This window comes from Nesoenas mayeri, assembly GCF_963082525.1.
Source record: "Nesoenas mayeri genome assembly, chromosome: Z".
NCBI lineage: Eukaryota > Metazoa > Chordata > Aves > Columbiformes > Columbidae > Nesoenas > Nesoenas mayeri.
Genome location: NC_137542.1, coordinates 57,271,430 through 57,289,536, shown reverse-complemented (window position 1 = coordinate 57,289,536; position 18,107 = coordinate 57,271,430). Strand labels below are relative to the sequence as shown.

The window sequence follows — 18,107 nt, the reverse complement described above, 5'->3', positions numbered from 1 at the left end:
GAAGAGGACTTTTCTAGTTCCTCAAGTAGTCTTTGTATAGTATGGAGTATCTGCAACAGCTCGTTATGGAGAACATCAAGAAACCTGTTGAATAATTCAAGGAAAGATCTCATAGAATGTATCTAATATTCTACACTTTCTAACAGTTACAGAGCAAGGAAAAATATGAGGTCTTAACATGTCAGTAAAAGTCTATGAAATGAGGCATTTCCTTAGACTTGATGACCTTGAATTTTTGCCTTCTTTCTCCATTCGTACAGCTACAATTTTTTGCACTGTCTAGACGATGGATATTTGTCTTAGTCTGGGTTAAAAAGTGAAAGCATTGCTTCTGTATGCTTTTATACCTCAGGCTCCTTGAGGAATGATTATAATAAGTGTTGGATTTGATGCGTGGGCATCATTTCATTGGAAAATGTGTAGGGGTCTTTATTCTGTTCCTGTTTAATCTACAGCTGAGCAATACTGAATATTAGTTGTTTAGTTGCTCTGTAGAAATCAATGGCTCTCTGTTTAGTTTTGTGTCTTGTCAGGTTTAATTGTAATAATGTGGAATATTCAGACTAAATTCCATACATGGCAATCAGTATTTTTGATATGGTATGCTAGAGTGTCTCAACATTGATAGATACTATAGTAAGACATATCATTTTCTTGGGCACAACATTGGAAAATGTTGGTTTTTTTGATTAAAAATGAAACTAAGATGTTCACACAAGCTGTGTTTTTTAACCTAGTGCTTAGTATTTGCCCTGAACATTTTGAAAATTATTAGTGATGTCATTGGATATTAAAACAGTTTTTACAATATGAGATACGTCATCTGGCCATAATGCACTGCCTTCTTCTGACATAAGCTTTAGTTAAAGGAACATACCTGAGTGAAGCACGGAGAAAGGTGTGTTTCTTTTAAGCATGGACCTCACATATGTGAAATATAAATGTATCTTTTCCTCTTTCCAGATGCATAGTTAAAGTTGTTAGCAATTTATGCTCATGTCATATTACATAAAATTGTGCTGCTAGAAGACAGCTTAAATGTTAATGTTTTGAAGGTAATTTATGGGTGGCATGGGAGAATTAGTAATCGAAACAGTAATGGAATTGGAACCAGCTGTGGGAGCTAGGTAGGAAATTGTCCTTCCTTCCTGCAGTAACTTAGACATGCTGTAATTTTTACTCCCTGCCGCCCGCTACCTTCACCCTATGGTTGTGGATCTTTGTGTGATTAACTAGTGACTCCCCCCCAACCCCATTTTAATACCTTACCCTATTTGATTAGTAAGTTTGTAGACAACTGGAATATTTGCCACTAAGTGGGGTGTTACACATAAATTTTCGTCTCTTAAGATCCTGGAGTAAACATTTGAGTGAACACCTTTTTACAGTCACAATTGGAGAACTGTTGAAAAGTGTAGTCTGTGGACAACTCTCTCTAGAGATGTGGTTGTTTAGTTTTACTGACTGTCGTATGTTTGCCAGGAATAACAGGATCCCTGAGGAATTTGAAGAACTTCACCAAAAGTGCTGTATAAAACTTGTACCAGATTCCTTATGATAGATATTATTTATTCAAATTTTCAGATGAAGAAACTGGGGTATGCAGGAGTAAAATAAACTACACAGAGTCAAAGGCTGAGGATTGGTCTATGCCAGTACCAGTGTTGTATTGTTTTAATTTTGGTCATTAAACCATGTGTAATTTAAGAGAGATGGCTCACTAATGAGTTTGCTGTATAAAGTTTCTTATTTGTATTGCCTTGATGCTTAGGAAATTCTCATCAGAAGACTTAAAGTGAACGTCAGGCTCTTTTTGGATAAGAGTAAAATTGCATTGTATTTCAATTGTAGTAATCTCCATGTCTGTTTTAGACAGAAGTCCCAAATATTGAAAATCTATTGGCTGCATTGACTTTTTAAGTGTTAATGAGTCCAAAATTAAAATTTAGAGTTTGGTGCTACTGATGGAATTAATTCCACTGCTTATGAAACTTGCAAAAGAAACAGTATTAATATTCTACCACATATATTATTTTAATGTACTGCCATGGAAATGTGTGTAGCTAAAACTGCCTTTATCTGCATGAATTACAAAAGCTTAATAGTATCACTGACTCTTAAAATATAGAGCTGAGAGGCATTTTTTTGCAAAAAATGTTAAACTTATTACAAGAATGGCTTTTAATGTCTAAAATACTTCTTAAATAATTTTATTTTAAGACTAAATCTGGAGAATACTAAGGCTATTTTAATGAATTGAAAACATCTAAAAGTTATTAAAAGTTATTAAAAGGCAGGATACTGCTTCTGGAATTCTTAGTGTAACCTTACTTTTCATAGTGAAAGAAGTTTCAAGTGAAAGAACTTCACACATTTTTTTTCCCTAAGGTTTGCCAAAAAGTGATGATGGTAAATGGTCTGTATAATTTAGATAAAAGGTGTTTCAGAGCAAGTTTAATGTAAATAATTAAGTAAGCTTGCTAACAAGCTGAAAAATTTCATGCGTTAACAAAACTTAGCTTCAGTCTGGTCCTGCATCCTATGTTGTGCTCTTGGATTCTTTCATGTGTGTGTTTTAGGGCATATTCCTTGTGGTAGAAATCTCACATGGAATCCCTGTGGTATGGAAATTCTTATCAAGCTGGATGTGAAAGACTTCACTTATGCTTTCATGTATGTTTGCATCTGAACTAAGCATTTGGCACTGAAACTCCAAAGAGCAGAAGGTTCACTCTAAAGAATAACCTTAATAAAGGATATGTCTGACTGAAAATGCTAGTGATTTTTTCATTATTGACTGAACATGGGTACTTTGTGGTGGTATGTGGCAGTTGTGCATACTATTTTAAGAAATATGAAGTATTTATATGCATTTGAAACCGAGATGATAAAGATGAAATAGATAGGTCGTTATGTAAGCAGAATGTAACAGATCTGACATATTACCAGAACGCTCAGCTTCAGTAAATTAGTCTCCCAGAAACTGCAAAGGAAACTTGAGGGGTCCACAGGCAATTTTAGATTTAAATCAGTTTATCAGTGATTACAAGTTGCTTTAGAAAAAGCTCAAGAGAATTTCTTTGGTATACATTGTCAGAACAATTCCCAGGTCATAAATTTTAATATAAACTATTACATCATAAATCAAGGGCTTCTTATAAATTTAGAAATTATCTGAATGAGATTTTAGAATCTAGGTGAAAAATAGTAACCTCCTGAAATCTATCTAAACCTGTCTCTGAGGAGGCAGATCAGGCAGGCTTTTTGCTGTACTTTAGAAATATGATGTTTATATCTAAAAAAGATACTTGCAAACTGTGCTGAGATGCTGATTGCAAAACCTTTTCTAAATTGTTAAGCCATTGTAGTCTTTTCAGAGGGGGATATGCAAGTAAGTGGCACAAAAGGAAGGAGATTTAATTAATGTTACCTGTTGTGTCTGGTAACAGTCTCTGAATTACCATTTGACCCATCATCTAATAAAATATGTTGTATCTGACCTATAATAACATTACAAATTTATTGTTTTCAGTCAGTCATGTGTGGGAATGAAGATTTAATCTAAGGTCTTTTCCCTTGCTGGTTAAACCTCACAAAACACTCTGGTTCAGATCATAAGAAACAGTTTCATGAGACTGTGAATTAGATGATGTTGAGAGAAGCTAGCCACAGTACTGTTTCCATATTTAATAAATAAATTTACTTCCTGTAGGCATTCAAAAGGAAGTTCATCTACTTAAGCACCTCCTTAATTCTTGAGTGCACCCTGGAGTAATGCATTTTAGCTCACTAAAGAAAATAACTTCTCCTTAGTCTTCCCGTGCTTAGAAGTTATGTGTTGTTTTGAGTGTTACCCGAATTAAAAGATAACTGGGAGAAATACCTTTTCATAGGGCTCTTCTAGTATTTCTGTTAATTTTGAAGGCTTTTCTGCATTTGTTATGGATTTACGAGTTAGCTATGTTTTTCCACGAGTAACAGATACTGTAGGTGTTTCATGGGAATATCAACCAAGATGATTCATATCAGTGTTTGCATCTGTCCTTCTGTTTTCTATATTTTCTGTTATGTTTTTTGGGCCAAAATTTAAGATAATACACACACATAGGCCCTGTTTCATCCAAACTAATCAAGGCACCTTTGTTAGGAATTTAGCTTCATTGCACTCCCCAAATAATTCAGGAAGAGGAGAAGTCTCCAGATGATTAAATTTTTTAATACACTGATACTTCTTCTGGAGTTATCTGTCTCTTTTTGAAGGCTGTGTAGGAAGTTTGAAGTAAGTGTTTTCCATGTTTAGATGCATCACATTCAGAAGCTCAGACTAAATGAATCTGGGCCAAACTGAGTTTAATCTGCAAGTATGCAACAGAATACATCTGTCAACTCTTAACAACTAAAACAGAGGAAATTAAAAGTTGTTGAAAAGCCCTTTCGAATATGGATGCTTCCTTCTGCGTGCAAGTTTGTGGCTAATGTACTTGTATAAAATCAGAAACATTTCTTGTTTTCTGTTGCTGTAAAATAGCGTCTTGCCCATCTCTGATGCTGTGGTTTTTCATGCACCATCTTTCTCTTGAGTGTACACTTGTGCAACCTTAGTGTGTATCTTAGTTGTTTATTTTCAGTTTGAGTTATAGAGAAAAATAACGAAAAATTGTGACTTGGAATTTGACAGGTGTTATGGTTTTAATCAGTGCATGAGGAATAGCTTGTGGAACAAAACATGAACATCAGTGTGTGTGTATTTGCAAAACAAGTTTAAAAAGCTACAGAAAAAAAAATTTAAAACTCTTCAGCTTTCACTGATGTCATGGAAAATTCAGCTGAGTGCTTAATAGCTTAAAACATTTTTCTAGTCTGATAAGAAGGATGAGGCATGTTTTCTTCCAGACCTGTGAAACACTCCCCTCCACACTTCTTTGTCTTTCTTCTAATAGTGTCGCAGACTCAACATTGAGGGATGGAACATGATTCTCTTCTCTCTGTACATCACCACTAGAATAGTTCTTGATTTTATTCACTTACACAGGTACAGTATCTGTCAAAACTGGTTTTCTGCAGTAAGTCCTTCATTTGGAAGTTTGAATTGCTGCAGTTACTTTTAGTAGATAAAGGTAATTCCATTCCGTTTGATGCTGGGATTTTTTGCCCACCTCTCACTTCAATGAGCCGTTCCTGCTGTCCATTAGGAACCCAGTTATTCCATCTATATTCTAGGGAGGCAGCAATCATCTGTGTCAGACCACCTCTGTTGAATTCGTTTTGTGAAACCCACAGTTTCACCAGAAATTGAGAAATCTCTATACAGTGTAGATTTTTGTCCTTCTCTTCGCTCCTGCCCATGAAAAAGCAGCATTTGCCACGTGAAGTGTACCAAATCAGACTCCAAAAAAGCAGGGTGTGAGTGTTTACAATTCCCACAGAAGGGATTTTTTTAGTATAGTACTTAAGGTATTTAAAGTAAGTAGTAGCCAAGCCAACTTTAACCTCTTCCCCTGCTCACGATGGGGAAGTGCTCACTTTCAGTTTAACCAGTTGCAGTTTTGCATGTTGTTTTTCCATGCTGTACCGCAGCGCTGCTCCCATAAATGAGAAGTCTCTCCAAGCCTCCAGCAAGTCAGATTTTTGGAGAGCTGTAGGAACACAGGAGGCATCCAGAAAAGGAAAGTTGTATTTTCTTCCAGGGCCACAAAAGATCTTGAAATCCTTGAAGGCAACATAATCTATACCGAAATCTAAGGACAATTGCAAACACGGAGAAAAAAAGAAAAACAAACAAACTGTTGTTTCCTCTGGTAAATTGTAGTCTTGTGGGTGCCCAGAAAGGTTCCCATTTAGGGGCCTGATGTGTGAAAGATCACCCATAGCTTGCAAATTTCTTTCACACAGCATAGTTTCCATTTAGTGAAAGATAAACCTCTGCAAACAGAGCAGCAGAGGTATTTTTAGGTGTAAATGCATAATTCTGTGCTTCTCTGTTTGCACCGTGGAAAGTTGAGTCATTTGATGACCTGTATTCTAAGTTGTAGGGGTATTTTTAAGGGGGGAGGATGGATTCTAGCAGATGAATTTATTTTTCATCAACTGCAGTTTGCAGTTAGTGTTTATGTGAGATCAGAAGACTTGTGGAATACACATTTTGTTTTTCATAATCCTTGCTTTTATCCATTTAAGCCTGTGGACATAATCTAATGGGCATTCTAAAGTCATTCTAAAATGGCTTTTGGATGGTCAATCTGCTAGAAAGGCTAGTAGATAGTAAAGGTCAAAGTATTTTTAATTGTCAGTTACTTTCTGTGATACCGTTTAGTGGATTCTTATTACTTCTGTAGGACTTAATATTCTCTGCAAGCCAAATGTTTAATATATCATAAAAATACCAAACTGCTTTATCCCTCTGTCATCTGCCAAATCCCAGTGATTGTTATTGCCCATACTTACAATCTCAAGGATATTGGAGGATGTCTTGTAGGATGCAGTAATCTAGATTTTAACTAAATTTTCCCTTTTGTGTCCGTTCTCTCAGTTGTCTGGTTTGACCTGCATAATTGGTTTATTTGATTTTCTGTTTTTTTTCTTTGACTTTTCTTAAGAGATCTTGGGAGACTCTGGTCTAGTTTCAGCCTGTGGCTTCTAGTGGTATATTTTCTGAGTATTGCTTGAGGATAAGGAAGCTCCCATAAGGAACAAGAAAAAGAGAATCAACAGTATTTAGGGACAGTGGTGCAATGAGTAGAAGTGTTGTCAGGCACAGGAGCTCAATAGACAGGAATTCCCCGAAAAAATGTAACTGCAAACTGCAGATGTGATGCCTGACTAGCAGTGTCCCTTTGCAGAAATTATTTAAAAGGTAAGACTTTTTTTTTTTTTTTTTTTTTTTACAAAAACTGTGAACTCCTAGAGTACACTGTAGCACAGATTTAATATATATTAATCTTATGTAAACCAGGGAATTGACATTTTTTTTTCTAAAAATATTTGGAGATATGTCAACACCAAAACTGTTTTCCTTCATGGAAAATATAATATGCTGTCTTTTCTTGATACAGTTAAAAAGAAAAAAGGAGAAATAAAATCAGCTAGAAATTTCATCTCATCAAGTTTTGGTTACAATACAAATTTTACATAACAGCCTTGTTGAAATATTAAAATCAATTTGTGTAAACTTAACAGCTGAAATCCAAGCAACAGCTGGAAGACCTGGAAGTATAGATAAAAGAAACTTTTATTTTAGTGTAGGTAAAAAAAACCTTGGGGCAAACTTTTAAGTTTTCATTTTTTCAGACTTAAAGTAATATTCCAGGATACATGGCATTCTGATGTTCAAATCAGCATAAAATGTATTAATTATATTTTCTTTTGAGAGTGTGAAAAAAATCATTTTATAGCATTACTTATTCTTTGGAATGTAATAACTGGAAAAATGGTAGCTGCATCTGATTTTTGTGTGCACATATAGCCATTTGTTGTAGCAGGTTAGAGATATTTATAGCATTCTCAGTCATTTAGGAAGTTCACAGTTACTAAAATAGAATAAGCCACCTTGTTTTTTTGTAAATGTTTTGCTGATTTGAAGGTGTTATGCCAAGACATGTTCCTGGACGTTGTTATCTTAATTTTTTGTTTTGAATAGTCCAAATAGTTAAATTTAACTGCCAGGCTTGGACTCTGCAAAGTGTAGCACCGCTAGCACTCACCAAATGTCCAACTTTCAGACTCAGGCAGTTTGATTTATCAGGTGACAGAATGTGTTCCTATCTGTTGTTCTCCCTTAAAGATAAATAGCCAGAGCAGTGTTCAACATGAGTGTACTGTAAAGCAAAGATGTTTTTATGTGAGTGGTTCAGTTTTATCGTTAAAAGAGGGATTTGATTATTGTCACCTGGAGGAGCTAGCAATTGAAATTAAATAAGTTTTACCTGCAATATTTTGTTTATTAATAATTTGCTGTTTGTTTTAATTATTGAAAGAACTCAAAGTATTTAAGATACTTTGTCAAAATTAAATGCTGACTCAGTATAGACTGACTATACTTACCTTTGTGGTTAAGGTATATGAAATGAACAATATATATATTCTAATTATAATATTCCAGTAAGTGGGTTATAATACAAAATAAGCATCCTTTCTGTTATTAAGATAGAATGACCAAAATGCCTTTTCTCCTTCCAACAATGGATGGTTCCTGTGAAAATCTTTGATGTGGTACATCTTTCGTTTTGAGTAATAGCAGTATGGATCTTGAAAGATATTTGTTTCCTTTTAACACTTCAATTTTTATGGAATGTAGTTAGATGACAAGTAGAGACAGTGGCTGTTAAGCAGTTTTTTGCATCCTGAAAAGAGCAAATACCAATTTATAGCACAGGGAATAAGGAGGCACAGAAAACTCATTTAATATTACGATTATACTTTTGCTCAGGTGCTTTATAGTGTCAATTAAACACTGAACTCATTTTTGTAATCACAGCATCACTTGGGAATTTTTAGTTACACCTGCTTCTCCCCTTATAAATCACTGAGCCTGTGGAAGTGTCTCCTAAAGCCATGTGGGCTATACCTTTCATAATGTCACATGTAGCTATTAGTAAACCTTTACTGTTACCTTTTCAGACAGGTAGGAGGGTCATGTAAATGTAACCTTCCGATCTAAGCCAATCAGCAGGTGACAAGTATGCATGATTACTGTAACCTGTGTAAATATGTGTCATTGACGGCAATAAAGGGAACAATGCGTTATCACTCACACTGAGTTGTCTTGGATTGTCCCTCCTCGCAAATACTCAAGTTCCCCTTCAGACACCAGTGACTATCAAAGATGTGCTTATGCTGTGAATTCGAAAACAGATGGCATGAGTCTTCTGCTGGTTTATCTCTATATATAGATGTGTGTGTGAAAAGAGAAAGAAATTATACAGTTGTTTTGCGATTCAGAGCTGTTGTTAGTGGCAAGAAGTTAAAAGAGGGGTAGGTTTGACTAAACCAAAGATAATGAAAACTTGTGGAACTGCAGAATTAAATTACTAGAAAGGAAATCACCTGGATGCTCTAGAGGCTTTCTGTGGCAAGCATGAAAAAAGGGAAGGAATTAGCAGAAATGAGTAAGGAAAGATATATAGTAAATAAAGTGTACTTAAAAACTGTTTTAAAATCGGACTTTGGCAACATAAAATAATAACAAAGCTGTTGGGCATCAAAATGATAGATTGTGTTTGTTTTAGGAAACTTAAGTGGTACCAGACATATGAACATTTTAAGAATAATGATTGAAATGACCTTTGTAGAACCTTGCAATCACCTGAGGACTTTCAGTGCATTTCTGTCTGTGTAAATTAACTTTTTTCATATTTGTGTTACAGATGTTAGCGAGATGTGTTAGATGTTTTAAACTGTCACTACCTTTGACCAGTATGTTGCTGTTAAATTAAATTCCCTGACCATGTTATGGCTGCCTTTGAAGTGGCAGTTGTGAAGACACATGAGAGCTATGGATAGTGGCACAAGTGGAAGTGGGAAGCCAGTCCATGATCTTAATAAACCATACAGACTACTTAGCTCCTGTAATGAATTTCTAGATTTTTTAATTAATTTTGTTAACTTCATAGAGTCCTTTTATTTGAATTATGGTACATTATTGTATAATAATGATGGATTGACTAAATCACAGATCAAGATTGTTAGATATTGGTGATTAAGAACCAAAGAGGATTTTCATGTTTTCTAAAGAGAAAAAATAGGAAATATTTCTAGTTTTAGTTCTTCATTGAGATAGCACTTTTTTTTTTTTTTTTTTTTTAACAGTTATTCCTCATATTTTTAGGGCTATACCATGAAAATAAAGATCTGGAAACAATCTCTTGTTTCTGATTTCCTCCTGCTTTCTCTTCCTCAGGTTATGGTGGCTGGCTTTAGCGAAACTTTCTTACTTTCATATATATTGCAGTATTGGGGTTTTTGTTTGGTTGGGTGGTTTTTTTTTTTGTCAAAGCACTGTTTTCACATATGTGGATTTTTATTTTTTTTTAACAGAACCCTGTCAAGAAAATTCCAGATTCTCATGAAATTACACTCCAACATGGGACAAAAACAGTAAGTGATAACACATTTCTTGTTTTTTTCTAGAACTGAGCCAGTCTATGAAATAAGTTAACAAAGACTTATTGTCAGCTGAAGTTCAAGAAGCTAATTATTTTTCTTAATTTGTTGTTTTAGTCTAACTCTTCTCTTAAAGCGATTGAAAACATGTTTTAAACCTCTTTGCTTTCTTATAATAACCCAACACTGCTCCATTTGACACAATTGTAGCCTCATTTTCTTCTTCCTTTGTTAAATATACTCTCTGCATTTGATAGAGTCCCTCTTCTAGGCTAGGCCTTCCCAATCTCAACATAGGTCTAATCTAGCCCTTTCTTTGACTGGTGTCATGGTTTAACCCCAACCAGCAACTAAACACCATGCAGCTGCTTGCTCACTCCCCTGCAGTGTGTTGAGGGAGGGACTCAGAAGAGTAAAAGTGAGAAAACTCATGGGTTGAGACAAAGACAATTTCGTAAGTAAAGCAAAACCTACGCACACAAGCAAAGCAAAACAAGGAATTCAGTCACTACTTCTGTCAGCAGGCAGGCATTCAGCCATCTCAAGGAAAGCCGGTTTCCATCACATGTAACGGTTATTTGGGAAAAGAAATGCCATCACTCCCAAAGTTCCCTCTTCCTTCTTCTTCCCCAATTTATACACTGAGTATCATATCATATAGTACAGTATATGAAATTTAACAAGGGAAAGTGTAGAGTCCTGCATCTGGGCAGGAACAACCCCAGGTTCCAGTATAGGTTGTGAAATTAAATATTAGAGAGCAGCGTAGGGGAAAGGGACCTGGGGGTCCTGGTGGACAACAGGATGACCATGAGCCAGCACTATGCCCTTGTGGCCAGGAAGGCCAATGGCATCCTGGAGTGTATTAGAAGGGGGGTGGTTAGTAGATCGAGAGAAGTTCTCCTTCCCCTCTACTCTGCCCTGGTGAGACCACATCTAGAATATTGTGTCCAGTTCTGGGCCCCTCAGTTCAAGAAGGACGGGGAACTGCTGGAGAGGGTCCAACATAGGGCAACAAAGATGATTATGAGAGTGGAGCACCTCCCTTATGAAGAAAGGCTGAGGGAGCTGGGTCATTGGCCTTCAATCTAATGAATGTGAGTTTGCTGATGTCTCTATTCCTGGGCAGCTGAAAAGTCTCAGAAAAGATTTCTCAAGCTGGAGAATCCTTCCAGAAACCTGATTAATTTCCCAGTTGCCTTGCTTGTACAGTGTAATGGGTGTTACTGTTCCCAAGGAAACTTCAGGGATATACACATTTTTTTTTTTTCTCCTGATACTTTTGATACATAGGTATGAGAAAGCATACAACATCAGAGGTATTCTGAACAGTGTGCTTTCTAGCAGCTCATAGCTGCTCCTTCCTACTGTAGTTACCATAGAGTAGAACACTTGAGTTTGTTACTCAAATGCATTATTATTCTGGAGATGCCCAGTTTTCCTACATGTTAGGAATCATGAGTGATGTGAATGGGCTTCAAAATTTGTGTTTAAATGGTAAAAGGGGCATTTTTTTGGGAACACCTAAGAGGTTGTGTCTGTTTCATTTGAAAATCAAATATGTCACAGTGCCATAATCACTAAGTGGAGTTTAATTCATTCTTAGGGATAGCACACAGCAGTACACTTAAACGTGACTTAGGGAAGTAGAAAGAAAAATGTCGACTCCATTAGAAATTCTGTAAATTAGATTTTATGGAGGTCCCTGGGTTAGGGTATCTGATGATTCTTTATATTCTTTAGAAGAATGAGGTTTTAGACCTTCTCTAAAAGACGAGATTTGTGCAAGTGAATGCTTCTAAAATAAAGCAGGATAGTTAGATTAAGGAGGAATCAGCTGCCTGGTGAAAAATAGCATCATTTCTGCAACATCTTGGTTTTCCTGAAAGTACTTTTTTCAAACTGTTGGCTATATGATGCCACTGGATGTTTGAAATACAGTGAGATACCAGCATGAGGAGCATGATGAGGAGAAGATGACTAGCCTTTGATAAACTGAGGAATGCCTGTTTGAATCTTTTCTATGTGAAAGTGGAAAAAGTCGAAAGAAGCCCATACTCTTTCACGTAAGGAAACTTGGTTTTTAGCAAAACAGATTGCCTGTCTTAAAGAATAAATTTCACTCATAACTGGTGTTTTTATTGAAGCATGTATTTTCTCTAGGTTATTTTTTCAACTGGATGGGGAAGAGGGAATATCTCATGCTGAATTCCATTTTTTAAACAATGTTTGATGTGGGAAATATTCAATAGTTTACATAAGTTTTAAAAGTCTCGATAACACAGTGTATATACTAAAGCTTGAAAAAAAAGTGTGGTAGTAGACTAACATATCTTTGAGGTGAGATTTTTTTGGTGGTGCTTCTAAGTGTCTGCATTAAGTCATAATGGCTGTCACTACTTTTCATGTATACATTTGAAGATACAGATGAGTACCCTTATATGCAAGTTATTGTAGTTTTTATACATCAATATGTGGAATTTTTAATACAGATTTAGGTGTCTGAAAGTAATTGACCTGTTGCTGGGTTTTTTTTTCTCTTTCTTGTTCCTAAGAAGGTCAGCATTGCTAGCCTATAGCCATAACACTATTCTCAGGTGTTATCTTTCACTCAGAAATGAAAGCTGTTATTATTTATTGTGTATACTTTTTTTTTCCTTTGGTTGTTCCTACCCGCCCCGCACCTAGTTTTCTCGTAAGTCAGAATGCTCGTGGTGGAGTACAAGATTATTTTTCTTTTCTTTCAGAATTTTATGGCTTATCTCTTCAAATCCATTTACAAGCATTTTCTAGAAGAAACAATAATGACAGTAACAATAATAATTGTAATTATTATCATCATCACTTTATTTTCTTGTGTTGAAGACTGTCTTCCTTGTTATCAAAGGGTTTCTGAATCTGATGATTATCTGCCTTATGTGTGGGATGACCCAGCTTTTTGTCCAATGGTTGAAAGTTGTCCTGTGGTTAGAGTCTAGGTTTTACCCATGGTCTGCCTAACTTAAAATGCCTAATAGAGGTTAAATTGTGTTGTAGGTTTTAAAACCTAAGCATGAATTCAATATGAGTTTTATCATCTCATGTAAACTTTTTCAGTCATTTTAACATTTCAGGTTGGGTATAATTTTGAGTAATTCTAATTTTTTTTTTTTTCCTTTGTGTAGGTTTCTGCTTTGGGGTTGGATCCTTCAGGTGCCCGTTTGATAACTGGTGGATATGACTATGATGTTAAATTTTGGGATTTTGCTGGAATGGATGCCTCTCTCCAAGCTTTTCGGTCACTCCAGCCTTGTGAATGGTAAGCACAAAGACTGCCTTTTTCACCTAAGACTATGCCTGTGTTAAGCTCAAAAGCCTTGTAAGATAGCTTGTATCCCATTGTGCTTTTTGTGGTACGTGGAATGTGAACCTGAAAACTTACCTGCTTATGTCTTTTCATGTGTGTTCCAACAGCTTGCATTTTTTTCTACTTTTAAAAACTACTATGTAGTCTGCTTATATAAAATTAATGAAGAGAAAAAAGTTAAAACAGTTAACCCCTTTGTCAAGAGCCCCTGTAGTCACTGCCAATATTTCTGAGTGGGAGGTATCTAATTTTCATTAAATCACTGTTTCTGGAAGCACTGGTCCTTTGCATTGCACTGCTAGTTGAATAACTACATAGTGTGTATTTAAAAAAAGTGTAAGAGTGTAAGTGTTGTATTTTTTAAAGAAAAAAGCTATATGTTTATTTACGTTTATCTATACATTCGTATATGTAAATTAAAACAAAATACAGGAAGCATTTTTAGAGAATGATCTCCTTACTGTCCATAGTGTTCACTGGTAATTCAGCAGGAAAATGAACCAGGTACATTTACTTATTCCAGAGCACTAGGATGTAGACCTTCTTCAGAAGGAGTGCGTGTCTTATGCACATCAAACTTTCAGATAAATGCATTCATAAATTAATAACACAGTTCTAGCAAAGTACCTTTTATTGTCTAACTAATGTGGTGCACTTTATTAGATACTTTGGTATGCTTGAAAAGGGATTGAAATTTGTTACGCACAGTAAGTAGTCCTTAGAATGTCTATTTTTAATCATTATTGTCATAAAAAGTTACACCTCAGTTTTGGTCAATTTGGAAGGTCATTTTGGTCAATTTGGAAGGTCACTTTGGTCAATTTAGAATGTGTGTGACTAATTATAGATGTGCAAAGAATCTAGATAATGAAAGATGAGAAAAAGATGGGGCTGTTGGCCTGAAAAGGAGCAAAATAGAAGGGAATTCTACTGATGTTCTGAACTATGAAAAATCAGGAAAATAGAAACTGTGGCTTGATACCTTATGCAATTCTAATATCTTTGACAGATATTATAATAAACAGATGAATGGCACATTTACTTGGAAAACATAACTTGGTAAACATGTAACTTTGAAATAAAGAAAATTATCTAAATGTGAAGTCCCATTCAGACTTTTCTGTTATGAGTTTTGTTTACATGGTTAGCAGGATACAAATGGTATTTTCCTCTCCTCTGTCATAAATGAGCAGTAAGAAAGATCTGACAGTCTTTATTCTCACAGTAGGAGATTATTTTAACTGAAGTATTTCCAAATTTAGCAGAAGAGTTCATTCAAATTTAGTAGTACTTGGTAATAAGACATGAATACAGTGTGAAAACCACAAGTACAGTGTGTGTTAATGACACGTCCCATTCAAGGAAAAGAGCTTGCAAATACATTTGTAGCCTCCTTTTTGTAAAAAGTAATGGTAAATTGTGAGCTTAAAGTTCTTGTTATCCTGTTCATTTAGTGTGTTTTAAGTATCTCATAAGTATTTTTATAGGAGTGTTCTTGGTAAAATGTACATTCTTGTGGTTTGAGTATGTTGAAATACCGATGTAATACATAAAAACATAAATATAAAATAATATTAAAAATAGAATTGACTGGTGAAATCTCCGGGAATGTCACTTATGTTTCAAGTCTCATGTACTAATTTTGGGTTTTTAAAAATATATTATTTAAATACCTCTTCTGTATCTCTTTGTCAACATTAAACTGGAGCTATAGCTCTGTCTGATAAAAAGATCCAAACTCAAGAAAAAGTTCCTTCATGCTGAGATTGAGGCATGCTGGTGAGCATTATGTGGAATATTGTGTAACTTATGCCCAGGTGTATATATATTTTTAGTGGACTCTTTGCAAGGACTGTTAGATTTCACAGACATAATTTCAAAGATTTCTGAGCAGTTCTGGTATGGAAGCTTCATGTGTTAGCCGAAATCCAGTTCTGGAGCCAGACATTTGATTTCATTTTGAGAGTAAAAAAAAGCTTGAGAACAATCTTGTGTTGTCCAGGCTTCATTTTGTAGCATAATATCAGGTTACTCTGTTAATTTCTCCTTGGATTTGGTACATAAGAAAACAGAAATAAAGAAAAAAAGAGCCTAACAAAAGACTAGTACCTTCAAACCACACCTTGATGTTAAAGGTGAAGACAAGGGTAAGGCAAAGCTGTGGTACGTGTATAGAAGTTCTTTTTGTGTCTCAATTCTACCCATGTATATAGCTCTGTACTGCAAGTCCTGGCAGAAAGTACTGTGCGCATTTGGGAGCTTTAAAACAAAATGACCTAGATTAGTGCTACTAAAGGAAACTGTTTTTCTAAGTTTCCCAAGACTTTTTCTTTAACATTAATAAGAACCAAAAATATTTTCTTTAAGAACTGCCTCTGCAGAGCCGCACTCTTGGTCATACTCCAATAAAAAATCTGAAAAGTGGTAACTTCCGGGACTTTGCAGATACCCTGCTTATCGAACCAATTTTTGGAAATAATTTTAAAAGTCATACTGCACAGTCACAAAGGTGGGTTTTTTTAACCTTTATCTAAGGTTGTGGAAATGTTTTCTGTCAAACCTATTTTTTTTTTCACATGACTGATTTGATGAAGTATTAGTTATGTTCCCATTTTGCTAGGCACTGTAAAATCAGGTGCTCTTCCTTGTTAAAAGAAATTTTAATTCAAACTAACATGAAAACAAAGTTTGTTCCAACGTGCTGATACAGAACTAAGAAGCAGCAATATGAAGATATTGGTCAAATTATGAACAGTGCCATGTTAACAGTGTTAATATCTGTAGTTTTAATTTCAATAATTCAGTGTCTGACAAAAAGTTTTCCCAGAAGACTCTGTGGGCTTTTACATATTGTGGATTCTCTCAGAAATCAGGTTTTACTTTTGGGCAACCTATTTGATCATATCTAGTGGCCAAATCCTCTTTTTGCATGAGACATAAATCAAGCAAAAATAATCTTTCAGTGTAGTTTTTAAATGTTTGCTTCTGGTTCTTACATTTCAATGAAAGGTACAAAACATGAGTCTGTGCTTTAGAGATGTGTTGGGTATTTTCTTTTGACAATTTCAGCATTAGAGTGTGAGAAATACAACTAGATAAGTTATTCATTCTGTATGCAGTACTCAGGTGGGGCTTGAGAATATTTTGAGCTTTGTACAATTCATGTCATATGGCAAGAGCACTTGAAGTACAACTGGGGACAATTTATTAATTCCTAAGATATGCTTGTTGCTCTAAAGCTCTATCCGATGGATACTTCAGTCTAGGTTTATCAGCTGTCTTCAGAGAATATTCTAAACTTCATGTACTGTTTCTCTTTTGGGTTTCTTTTTAATTTTTTCACTGTTTCTACTGACCTTAATGTGGCTGACCTTCTTTCTCCTCTTCTAAGCAAGTATCCATTTTTGCTCTTGAGGCTCAAGATGCTTTTTCAGACATCGTCTGTGATCTGTTTCGGAAATTCCCAGATTTGAGTGTCTCCTTTCTACTAAAAATCAGAGTTTATAATACTTCAGCCAATTTGGCTGCCAGTTTATATTACATCATAGGGTGCTTGAAGCAATTTTTGGCTTTTGAATTGTAATGTAATCAGTTTTGCCAAACATTTTTTGAATGAAAAACTTAGGTTTAGTTTCTATTACTATGATCAATGCAGAACTTTGAAAACATGTATTACAATGTTTTATGTGTTTTGTGTTGTAACTTGTAGTTTGAGGGTAAATTTAACAGATAATAGCTTCTACTGAGTCAGTCATGAAATCACTACCATATAAGACATGAAACGTAATAATTAAGTTACAATTTGTGTAGTCAGTTTTGTTGATCATCTGACTGTTAATTTTACTGTGTGAAATTGTGTTAAATTGAGTTTCCTTAAAGTTACTAGGATTTGTATGGGATTTGAATGGGCCGGGATATAAATTCTGGCAGATGTGGGTTGGATACACTCATTTGTATCCTTTTGCATCCTTGTAATGGAGTGTAGCTGGTTGGTGATCAGGGGGATATCTGCTTCAGGTACAGCAACTGCAGTGAACTTTGCTCATAAAGCAGAACGCTGAGAAAAGATGCCAAAGCTCGAAATGGATTTCTCACTCATCAGCCATCCTTCCACTTTCAGTTAATAATTTTTGTTGTCTTGGTATAGTATTATTCCATTATTTCTGTCCCAGGTATTCTCAGTCAATAGAAGACATATGTAAGAGAACCTTTACAGCAAATGAGCAATCCTGTAAGACATAGTAGACTACGCAGATTGTTTTCTACTGTCATGTTTCTTGGCTTGATGATGTATTTAACTTCGTCCAAGATTCTGATGAAACTATCCCTGGATATAGAAAAAGATGCAAGAATGCTGACATATGACTGATTTCCTGGTATACAATCTGCAGTGAAGTTTTATGTAGGACTACAATGTACTTTTATAGTAATTTATAGGTTACTGTAAATCCACATGTTGCTTTTGAGAAGATGAAAAAAAATGAGCTGAATCAGATCGTACTGTGTTTCACTTGGAGTTATAAGGGCATTCTTAAATATGTTTGCCAGAAATTGCATTTTAGGTGCCAACTTTCTAAATAATATTGTTTGTTGTGTTGTTGAAGGAGATGCAGAGGAATGAAAAGCTTTAATCCATGAATCTCAGATTATTTTTTTTTGACCT

General features: G+C 35.2%; 1 protein-coding gene across 1 annotated transcript in view; it reads left to right on the top strand.

The window, feature by feature from the left end:
- The window catches only part of WDR70 (WD repeat domain 70), a 127,152-nt gene that overhangs the window by 22,788 nt on the left and 86,257 nt on the right, over positions 1-18,107 (top strand). The window contains exons 6-7 of the mRNA XM_080362484.1: positions 10,033-10,092; positions 13,263-13,396. Coding sequence (XP_080218610.1) covers positions 10,033-10,092; positions 13,263-13,396 — 194 coding nt within the window. The remainder of the gene's footprint in view (positions 1-10,032; positions 10,093-13,262; positions 13,397-18,107) is intronic.